The sequence below is a fragment of the Mus caroli genome, unplaced genomic scaffold (assembly GCF_978045245.1).
Source record: "Mus caroli unplaced genomic scaffold, Mus_caroli_1 scaffold_3, whole genome shotgun sequence".
Classification (NCBI taxonomy): domain Eukaryota; kingdom Metazoa; phylum Chordata; class Mammalia; order Rodentia; family Muridae; genus Mus; species Mus caroli.
The window spans coordinates 87,042,877-87,055,127 of record NW_028227258.1 but is presented as its reverse complement, the minus strand read 5'-3'; the positions used below and the strand labels follow the sequence as shown (position 1 = coordinate 87,055,127).

General features: G+C 35.6%; 1 protein-coding gene across 3 annotated transcripts in view; it reads right to left on the bottom strand.

Annotated features, from left to right (window-relative positions):
• Positions 1 to 4,579: 4,579 nt before the first annotated feature.
• The window catches only part of Wdr49 (WD repeat domain 49), a 172,235-nt gene continuing 164,563 nt past the window's right edge, over positions 4,580 to 12,251 (bottom strand). For all 3 annotated transcript variants that reach the window (XR_015046620.1, XM_029475360.2, XM_085835338.1), the window contains one exon: positions 4,580 to 5,361. Coding sequence is in view for 2 of the 3 variants with exons in the window: in XM_029475360.2 (XP_029331220.1) it covers positions 5,231 to 5,361 (131 nt within the window). In the remaining variant the exon portion in view is untranslated. The remainder of the gene's footprint in view (positions 5,362 to 12,251) is intronic.

Here is a 12,251-nt window from a genome sequence, read left to right as displayed (position 1 = left end):
GTTATAGCATCAAACAAATAACTGGCTTTAAGCTTTACTTACTCATTTCGTTTTGAATAATATCTTAAAAGAAAGTGCAAAGAACTGACAGATAGACAACACGATGTATAGTTCTGTAAGAATTTGACCTTTCTACAATAAGCGATTTTAAGAAGAATGAAAATAATGTTTTATTTTGAAACAAGAAACATCAAATTATTCTTACACAAAAGTTAATCAATGTGCCAGTTCTATGTTTCAATAGACACAATAAATGTTACTAAATATCTATTTTTACTTTTATGGAACTTACCCCAAAATAACTTCTGATTATTTACTTGAATGTTGTGATTAAAATGTGCTTACTGGAAAACCCTCTTATATGAAGCAGCTTATTGGTGAAGGTCAATTATATTTATCTTAAACACTGAATGATTAATTATTCCACAGCCATAGCAGGTGTGCACTATGCTGCCATGTGATCAAGTTAATGATAAATGATGAAATGTAAGTAAAAAGAAAAACAGTAAGACAAATTGTTAAGAATTATTATTATTATTATTTCATCTATTGTTTCATTTCCTTTAAAAGTATAAATGACTGGAAATATGGCAGATGTAATTACTGTGCTGGACTCTAATCAGACTTGAAGTCAGATTAAAATTCAACCCATCATAAATGCTTCAAAGTGCTTAGGAGGAGAAGAACAGCCGAATCAAAGCCACTTTACACCTGCCACAATTCATCACATTGTACTTTGCAAACATCAAAGACATTTCCTGTGTCCCATTCTAATAATTGGAAAAAGAATAGATGTTGAATATATATATATCTATATATATATTCATATATGTATATATGTATATATATGTATACATGTGTATATGTATATATATATATGTATATATATGTATATATTCATATATATATGTGAATATATATATATATATGAAGTTACCCTGAGGTGACTTACATGCAATTTTAACATCCCACATAACTTTCTCTACAAACCACCCATCAATAAAAAGTAGATGCATAATTCAATGGGTTTTATCTCATTGTAGTAGTTCAATCATCTCACTGGCAGGAAGGTATTAAACACATATATCATCCATATGGCCTGTGAGAAATGGAAAATTTAGTGTAGTTTCATTGAAGCAAATGTGACTATTGATCACCAAATTTAATAGTATTTCTGTTAACCTCATGAGAAGGAAATAAAATTATTCATATGCACCTTAAAATGAGTTCCTTAAAGGAATACATCTCCTAAAATATTTATCTCAGACTTGAACCTTATTAATATTTTCAGCGGCATGGCCCAGTGACAGACCTGAATTATTAGGACCATGAGAAGCGAACATCTCCTAACTAGCATAGTTTTACTTGTTTTAGCATTATAGATTAAATCTAGATTGCATTTCACACTAACAAATATCTCCCCCACTGACCTATGTCTTAGTCCATAACCAGGATTTTTATTATAGTGGCATTCTCCAATTGTTTCTTTTTTAAAATCTTAGAGTTTCCTTCAGCATTATGTTTTCTGACTTTAAATATTTTTCTATATTTTATTATGCCATAATTATTTCCAAACTGGATCTGTTCAATACATGAAGACTATCTTTCAAGTTGTTTTACACATATGAGAATGTCTAAGACTAGCATTCGGTGCTCTGTACCCATGTAGTGGCACCAGCAGCCGTATATCACTAGCACTCTTAGCTACCACCTTAATGTGTCGGCACATTACTCAGATCATACCGTGACTTATCCAAAAATCAGCCAGTACTTTTCCTTCCTTGTAAAAGTGTAGACAGCCACTCTGTCTTATTTAGACCATTCAATGTGATTTTTTCTGTAGGGATTTTAAATTAGAACAGTTCAAACAAAAACATGCATTGTCCTATTTCTTCCGGAGTAAAATAAAATAAAATAAAATAAAATAAAATAAAATAAAATAACCATACATTTTTGTTTCCAATTTTATGGTGGTTTAGTAGCCAACAACGTATTATTGCCTATAAAATATTACTGAACACCATTAAATACTTTCACAAATCTGTTCTTTTTACAAATATATTTTGCTCTAAAGAGTCAAAGGAAAAATGAGACCTGAAATGCTTGTGTATAAATTTTAGTACCATCAGTATCAAGGAGTTAGATATATATATAACCTCATGCCTTTTCTTAGTATTTCATCATTTATTTTTTCAAATGAAAATATACTTAATTCTAAATTTTAAATTCAAGAAAGGAGAATGTTCTCATCAATAAGGAATTTAAAAGTTAATTTTTCCACTTGAGCACAGATTAATCTCAGGCAGCTCTCATTCTGTTAGTACACACATATTTTTGAATGATAAGAACATACTCAAAAAGAAAAAATGTTACATTATAGCTGAAATAGATGTACATATCACAAACAACTATTGAAATCATAACACATTTTAATGTGACAAGTTTCTTTCTCTGTAGAAAAATGGTTTTTACATAATTGCATGTAAATGTTAATTTCAGCCACAGCTTGTAATTCTTCAGTCTATTAGCATTTGACAGGAAAGACCCTGCTACTTGTTTAGCACAATTAGATGCTGTAGATATGAAAGAATAGTAAGATGTAATAGCTAAGTGTCACTTTTCTGCCCCTTTGTGTGTTTTTTTGCCAAATCATTGGGAGTGGTTACATTAAAAGAGACTTTCAGAGCTTTGAAGCGTCTATTAAGTTCATCAAATGTACTTTGAGACTGCTCCTCATAATTCTTTTTACAAAGTTGAGCTTGAAGTACATGAGAGATAGAATTATAGTTCTATAAAGCATCTATCCAGTGCTCTGCCAACATAACATCTAGATAGAGAAAGTCACTGTATATGGAGCAGGCTGTATGATACTAATTTCTTCAAAAAGAGTTAATAGAGGGGGTTAAAACATCCTTGTGGAGATGGGAGAGGAGGAATGGGATGATGAGCTGTCAGAGAGCAAAATGGAAGAGAGATAATGACTGGACTATAAAAAAAAGAGTAAAGATATTAACAAGAATAAAAGATGTGCCTATTGAAAGAATTTCTAAATTATACCTGAAAAAAATAATTGCTCAAACATCTCAGCCTAATTAACCAATATATTGTTTGTGAATGCACTCGAGAAAACTGATGGCAAGATGCATTGTTACTGTATACATGTAAATTGTCTGGCCTCTCTGTTCTATAACTGGAGTGTGAATGGATGGATGGATGCATGTACTCATGAGTGGAGAGAAGAATGTATGTGGAGAAAAGGGATGTCACAACGGATTTGGTACCTTTACTATATCTCTTTTACATCTGAATAGTCCTTTGCATTTCTGGGAACAAACGTGTCTCTGATTTCAGTTCACTGTACTATCAACCTATGGCTCATAAATCACTGTTCTGAGTTTGAAATGATGGATTGTCCAATCAGGCATTCCATTCAGTATACTTTGTTTCTGTTTGAACATCTAAAAGAATCCTTTGTATCAAAGAAATATTTTAAGTTTTAAATTTTTACATTGAAATCTTTTCAAATTTACCATAATGTGCCTGTATAGTACAAAGTCCTACTATCTCCATGTCCCCCTTTTCAGTTTCTCAAATAGTTACTATTTACCAAACAGGTATCCATCTATATCCTTGATCAATATAAAAGACAGATAAATAGACTGACAGACAGACAGACAGACAGACAGACAGACAGACAGACAAATAAATGATACACATAGGAACGTGCATGCATACAGATATGTGTGTATGTGCTTAGTATGAACATATAATATTTTTTAATATTTTGAGGTCATGTTGCAGCTTTGTATTACATAGAAAGATTCCACTGCATATGATATATTTTCTGTAAAGAATATATTCCACCTCAACACACACACACACATGCACACTTACCTCCTGTATCTTTGCCATATATAATTGCGATTCCATGAGAAGGCAAAGCCATATACATATGAGTTATAATATCTGACTCACTATCCATATAAGCACAGATAGAAGATAATTCTGTCCTGAGTAAACCTTTATATTCTACCCATTTCCGAGTCAAAATGTTTGCTCTAAAGATGCTTGCAAATCTATTATTAAAGCCCATATCATTAAATATATTCTGTGAAGTAGGACAAAGAGCCATGAGTTTCAACTGTCTTGAACTTAGATGGAAAAAGACCAGAATTGTAATCCCAACACCGATATTTTATTACTAGGCAATCTCATATTGGAAAAATATGTCACATTTCAACATTAAAATAGACAAAATTTAAAGAAATGCATATAAGATTTAAATAGATTGAATGCTTTTGTTGTGGATCAAATTATCCACTACATATTAGTAATTTACTAAAGTGTTATTGCAAGTGTTTTAAAGTCCAACTATTTTTAAAGGCCTCTTTAAAATATATACATATACAAATAAACTGAACCCATAGAAATGACATAATTAATTCTTAATGAATGCCATAACAAAAATCAACTCAATAATATTGGTTTCTTGGAAGATGATGTACATAAAGAAAAGTTTGCATAAAAATAATGAGCATAACTAAAATAATTACTAGGAAATAGCAATTATTCTGGCTTAACTACTACATATTAGATATATGTGTTGAAATATTAACCTCACTCACATACATATCCATTTGTGCAATGATCACGTTAATTAAAAATACTTGAAAATGTTTAATGGTTTGTAAATGTTCATAATCCCAATTAGATACACATTTTAATGTGTATATCAAAATTTAACATTATACACCATAAATTTGTACAGCTAAGATAAATGTATTCTTAAAAAGAATAAGATATTGTGCTATAGTCAATATCTAATTATCAGTATCAGAATTGTTGTGGAAAACCAAATTGTAAAGGAAGGGAGCACAGAAATAGATAATTTTAAATGGAATTTTATCAATTGGTTAGTCCTTTACACAGTTTAATAAAGATTTTATTAAAAAAATTATTAGTGTTTGACTACAGGGACAATTATAAGGACAACTAGGTAATTATTTTCTTCTGAAATAGACTATACCAATTGGCATCACTCTTCTTTAGACCAATCTTTTTTATGTTCCTTCTTGGATTAAACAAGGCTGGGAACTATGAATGAACTCAGAACAAACATGCCGTCTGAAGACAATGTTTCTTGAAGTTCACACTTAAAGTAACAGAAGTGGGGTCCTAGTTTCTTCTCAGCATCCTTTGGAGTGCTCTGTAACAGTAGTGTGTTATTTTATCACAATTGCTTCTTGTTTCGTTTTATCTTCATTTCACCATTTGTTTCTTGACACAGTGGCTTGTCTTGTCTTTCACGATAGAGAAGTTCTTTGGGGAATAGGCTTTTCTCATCAAATACAGCTTTCAAAGCTATAAAATGATGAAGAAGATGACATGAAAATTACATTTATTCCATCTCAAAAATATTAACCCAGAATTTCTCCTGATTAAAGGAAATGCAGGGACAAAGAGTGGAGCAGACTGAAGGAAAGGCCATCCAGAGATGGCCCCTACCTAGGGATATATCCCATCTGCAGACACCAAATATAAGCACTATTGCTGATGACAAGAAGCACTTGCTGACAGGAGCCTGGTATAGCTTACCCTGAGAGGCTCTGCCAGAACCTGACTAACACAGATGCCTGCAGCCACCCATCAGACTGAGTATGGGGACCCCAATGGAGAATTTAGGACGAGGACTGAAGGAGCTAAAGGGGTTTACAACCCCATAGGGAGAACAACAATATCAACCACCAGACCCCAGAGCTCCCAGGAACTAAATCACCAACCAAAGAATACACATGGAGGGACCCATGGCTGTAGTTGCATATGTAGCAGAGGATGGCCTTATCTGGCATCAACAAGAGGGGAGGCCCTTGGTCCTGTGAAGGCTTGATGCCTCAGCATAGGGGAATGGTTGGGTGGTGAAGCAGGAGGGTGGGTCAGGGAGTACCCTCATAGAAGCAGGGAGGAAGAGGATAGGATAGGGAGTTTGTGGCAGATAACCCTGGAAGGCAGACAACATTTGAAATGTAAATAAAAAAATAACCAATATAAAAAGGGAAATTACATTTATTAAGAGACCCAGCTAAATGAAATAGCAGAGAGAAATCTCTCAAGTTCTCTCTTCTTCCTTTCTTATGTTCTTTCTTTGTTCAAAAAAAAAATTGATGTTTCTAGATCCAAGAATGTACTGGGGAGATTGTTGTCTAACTTATTGTTTGTTTTATTTAAATTTAAAGACCAATCCCTCATCTCAAACACACACACACACAGCTTGTACAGATACATGCACACACACATGGCCATGCACACACAGTTTGTATACATACATAAACACACACCTCATATATATGTTTGCATACACACACATACTCTCACAGCTAGAATTCACACACATATGCACACATACATACACATACCACCTCCCCATGCACACAGCTTGTGTACACACATAAACACACAGCTTGTACACACATACACACATACATATCGTCTCCCCATGCATGCAGCTTGTGTATACAGCTTGTACACACACACACACACACACACACACATATGCACACACACATACCACCATGCACATACACACAGCTTGTATTACTCCTTTATGGATATGGTGACAGAGATTGGTGATTTCAAGGTGAGGACTAAATAAGCTGATGTTTTCTGTTCTTGTTCTTTTAATTTACTTAACAGCTATCAAGGGCTTGTTAAAAAAAAGCCCAGAACAAATTATTCTGTATCAAAATAAGACAATTAAAATAATCAACACACAGTTTGACTGTCTGAATGACTAAACACATACATCTGCAATCACATCCTTACAAAGCACTCTGATGTGCAGGGATATGTAGTTTCAAAACAGGGGGGAAAAAAAGGAAGAAGCAAATTATTCCTATGGCTGGTGATACTGCACAGCAGAAGGGAGAGGAAATTACACCACATATTCTGGGAAATAATTTTGGCCTCTTTATGACTCTCATTCAACAAATAAGTACTGGGAGTACAGTATGCAAATGGTTTGTACTAAGGCTATATATAGGGCACTAACATGGCTAAGTCTTAGGCTTTTCTTTGAAGGGATCAAAAGCAGAAGCTTCACTCATACTGATTATGTCATATCATAAAGAACAGACTAGTGTACGAACAGAAAACCGGGAACACAAGTCGCGCATAAGTAAATAAAGAATTTATAAGAGCATGTAGAGATTAAGGTAAAGCTTTACCGTTTGATATGGTGTCGAAATACAGACAGGATTTTAGTTACTTATCATGAAGATGGAGATGAAGATGAAAAGATTGACACAGATGAGCAGAAATGTCAGATTGAAAAAAAACAAAGGGTTTCCAAGTGCAGAGAAACAAAAGGTACTTTCCAGGTGATGGGATATCTCAGTACAATAGAACAGAAATATAAAAGAGAAAACAACATGGGGTGAGGCTGAAGCTTGGATGATGAGCTTGTTAAATACCAAGGCAAAAAAAGGAATGCTAAATCACTTTGTTGTTGTTTTCTTTCTTCCTTCTTTCCTTCCTTCCTTCCTTCCTTCCTTCCTTCCTTCCTTCCTTCCTTCCTTTGTTGTTGTTTTTTTTTGTTTGTTTGTTTGTTTTGTTTTTTAGACAGGGTTTTTCTATGCAGCCCTGGCTGTCCTGGAACTCACTTTGTAGACCAGGCTGGCCTCAAACTCAGAAATCCACCTTCCTCTGCCTCCCAAGTGCTAGGATTAAAGGTGTGCGCCACCACGCCAGGCACGCTAAACCACTTTATAAAGCAGTACTACTTTGGGCTGGGAAGATGACTCAGTGGATAAAGGTCTTGCTTCTCAAAACATGGAGACCTGAACTTGGCTCCCCAGAATGTCTGTAAAACCAAATGCAGTGGTGCATGTCTATAATTCTACTGTTCTTACAGTGAAAGGGGAAGTAGAGACAGGAAGAAACAGTTTTGTGTATTCCTTGACAAGGTGAAAGAGGAAACCAACATTGGATCTGTTCTCTGACCTCCACATGTACAACATGTGTTTCCCTACACACACATGCACATACACACACACATACACACACACAGAGGCAGAGACAGAAACAGAGGGCAGAAATAAACATAGACACACACACACACAAGCATGTATACATATGCATACACACACAGACCCTACACCATCATATACTCCCTCCACAAATATTAAAATGTAAAATAAAGCATGGTAAATAGTATTGAAAAAGCACAAAACAACAAAACAAGTAAACAATAAAAAAACAACAATCTTTACTAGCAGTACAAACATGGCTATAAGATTCAATCTCTTTTCTTTTCTATATTTTATATTGGAAAACAAGAAAGATAAGGGAAAATTATTCTCACAAAAAAAGGCCCTTTTCATAGAAACTCAGAGAGAAGGTGCAATCTGCAGTCTACAAAAATATAAAGAACACAACCAAACAGCTGAGAACTGAGAAGGCAAAAGTTATGAGAAGAAATTGTCAAATGTGGAATCAAAGATGGCAGTAGCAGCAGCAGCAAAAGAAAAAGGAAAAAAAGAAAAGTCATTCATCAGGGAAGGGAGAGAAACTTTGCTCATGATCAAATGGAAGCAGGACTGTAATAGAAGAAAGTTGTTGTAAGAAAACACATGCAATTTACTGAAATTGCTTCAGATCTAAAAGAATGTTTTACTTTGCTCTACGTAATTTCTGTATGTAAGTACTGGAGATTCCAGTTAGTTCCTAGGAATTTATTTTCAGTCTGAAGTAATAATTCCTACCTTCCCAAGATAAATTAAATAAATTTGACTTAATCATTGGAAGACATGAAAGCAGTACTGAAGTTTTTCTATTTTTTAATTGAATATTTTATTTATTTACCTTTCAAAAGTTATGCCCTTTCTTGGTTTCCCATCTAGAAACCCCCTATCCCATCATCCCTCTCCCTGCTTCTATGAGGGTGCTCCCTCACCCACCAATCCTCTCCTACCTCCCCAGCCTGGCATTCCCCTATACTGGGGAATCTAAGAAAAGGAAAAAAAACTCCTCTTCCTGGTGTCAATCTTCCCCTAAGGACTGAGCTCTGTGTATTTTGTAGTTGCCTTCGGTACTTCACACTGCCTGAAACCACATATAATTAAACCTACTCAATACAGGACAATGAGAGCTCAAGTTCCCTGATTCAGTTCAAACTATTGTATTTGCCAGGACTCTATTCTTTACCACAGAATAGTGGCAAGTGATTACGAAGAGAGAGGTGAATTTGCCAAGCTCCCTGTGGCTTGTGGCTGATTTCTGTTGAATAATCTTAGGAAAGAAAGTTTGTGTTCATCAATTACACAGCTTATCTTAAAGTAAGTGTCCTGCATAACACCCACTTAGAAGCCTGAAACACTGTCTTCAAGGCTACATGCTTAAAAACTCGAGAACAATTTACTCAATTGTTAGCCATTGATCACAGAGAACTTTAAAGCACCTGAAATCTTCCTTTTATACTCTCAAAGAATACAACTCCCTAAACAGCCACCATGGACTCACATGAAATTATCCCTGAAATACTTATCAATTTATTCTTATACTAGGCTTCGCAATGACCTCTGGATACAATAGCCTTTGTTCTGCCCCTGACAGATATCAAGCTTGCTTCCATCTCAATGGCTTTTTTCTTCTGTGGAAAGTCCTTAGACTATCCTGACTCATTGTCTTTGTGGATTCCATCTCTCAAAATTTGCCTGACAGGCCAGAGACCTGTGCTGTTGTCTCTCAGGTCAGGTCAGGCAAGGCTTTGTAACACAATGAGGATCTATCCTTCAACCGGATTATTTGAGTACTACTTGTGAAGGTACACTGTGTGGCTTTATTTTTCTGCATAGCACTTGTTACTCTACATGCTTAGATTCTCTCTGATTTATTTACCTACCATGTTAGTTTTCTCATTGTTGTGAAATAAAACTGAGAGAAAACTTTAAGCAAGAGATCATTAACTTTGGTACCCTGATTCCTTTGATCCTGAGCCTGTGGGAAGGGAGCATATGGTGGTTGGAACATGTGGCCATAATTACCTCACAGCAGAAGAGCCGAGAAGAAGGGAACAGGAATAAGAGGAAAACTCTCAAAGACATTTTCCCAGTGACCAACTTCCTTACTCTCCATTAAAGTTCTACCACCTCTCCCAAATAGCTCTAACATCTGAGGACCAAAGGTTCAGTACAGGAGGAAAACACTTCATGGTCTGGCCACAGAACTCGTTTACTAAGAAATTCAATGGAGCAAAAAACCCTTGCCTGACCTTGTAGCACCTTACATCCTAGCACCCAGTACTGTCTTTGGTTAATGGAAGAAGATCCAATATTATATATTATGAGCTCTTGCTGCTATTTCTTAGGACCTGAATTCAGTTCATAGCACCCATGTTGTACAGCCTACAATTGCCAGGAACGTCAGCTCCAAAGCATCCAGTGCTTCCTTCTGCCTTCTGAAGGCACCAGTGAAGAAGGCCATATCCATACACATAAGAGTAAATCTCAAAATCAAAACCTATTGGTACCAGTCACCATTTGCATCCCTGCTTTCTAACACAGAAAAACAAGGCAGTAGCCCACTCATGACTTCATTTCATAGCTGACTTCCTGACAACCATTTCTATAAGGACAACCACAAAGCATTTTTAAAGTGATAAAAATAAAGTAGGGGCTGGTTGTGAAGTACTGAAATAGGTCTTCACTAAAATAACAGGATGCCCTGACTTACAAATGATAGAGTTGGTTTATCTCCTGACCTCTGGATTTGTTTTTCACAATAATTGACAACCATAGCAACATTCTCAAAGATTACCTGAAACAGGAAAGGTGCTCTGTAAACAGCAATAACAACAAACTTTGGATAATCTGTGGATTTCAGGCTTCTGTAAACCTTCTCCCTCACCCAGATACCCAGCCACATTCTTAATCATGGAAACTATTCTAACTGAACACTTTATCTAAGTACAGTGTGGGTAATGGACGTGAGAATTGCTTGAGCATCTTGGTAAACTTCATTCTGACTCAACAAAGGGCAGAAACTGAAGTGTCTGCCCCTCTAACAGTTAAGCTCATCTGGTGATGTCCTGAGGAAAATGCCTTAATACATGTTCCAGATCAGCACTGTCAAATTACTACTCGATTTCAGCCTCTATCAGGTTACAATATGCTGGAAATATTGGAGGGTGAAGAAATTTTGGTCAGGATGTATTATATGAGAGAAGAGTGTGTTTTTAATTAAAAAAAAAATCAAAACAACAGACTGGCTGCAAAAAGTGGTAACGTAGTAAAGTGGGCAATTTCCGTATAATTTTTAATAATGTTCATAGAGGCCATTACTTGTTTATCTTTTCAAAATATTTTATTGCATTTTTATTTGTATTTTTGTGCATGTGTGTGTGTTTGTCTGAGCAGGTCTATGCACTCTACAATGTGCAAATGAAGGTCAGAGGACAAATTATGGGAGTCAGTTGTCTGGTTCTACCATATGGGTTTCAGGAATTGAACTTTGGTCATCAGGGTAAGCTTCAGGTGCCTTTTTCTACTAACCCTCTTACCAGCCCCAGAATATCTTTTTCATATATTCAGATTATTTATAGACCTCTGAATGTATGTGTTTGTGAATTTAATGATGGACTTACCTTATTAAACAAAACTATAGAATACTGTGAAGTACTTATATACATAAAACTAGATTTTGAATAAAGCTTTTGTGTGTGTGTGTGTGTTTTCATCTGTACTATAAGAACCATAGAGCAAAATCTTGTGCTTCTGTGGAAAATTATATTTTGTCATGAACACCCTTGCAGATCATTGGTTTCAGGCTAAGCTTACTGGCCTTGGATTATTTTGTCTCTTTCTGAATTCGCAGGTGGAGTGACTTGAAAGTATAACCCAAAGACACACTTGTTATTGGTTCCTTTTCACCAGCCTATAGCACTGTTGGGAGATGGAACCTTTAGGACATAGAGTCTAGGACATGGAAGAAAGTTAGGTCACCAGTAACTTGTGCTAGAAGCAGATGTGTCTCTTGTCCTTCATGACTGTCTTGTGTCTAGATAAGTAAGGTGACATTCTTCTACCACATGCCTCCAACCTTGGTGTAGTCCCTAGCCATAGGTCCAGAGTACCATAGCTAAGTAATCATGAACTGAAACCACTGAACCCATACACTAAAATATTTTCTCTCTGTGTTGAATTTCATCAAATATTTATCACAACATCAGAAAGCAGAGCAGAGCAGGAAGTTACTGGAGG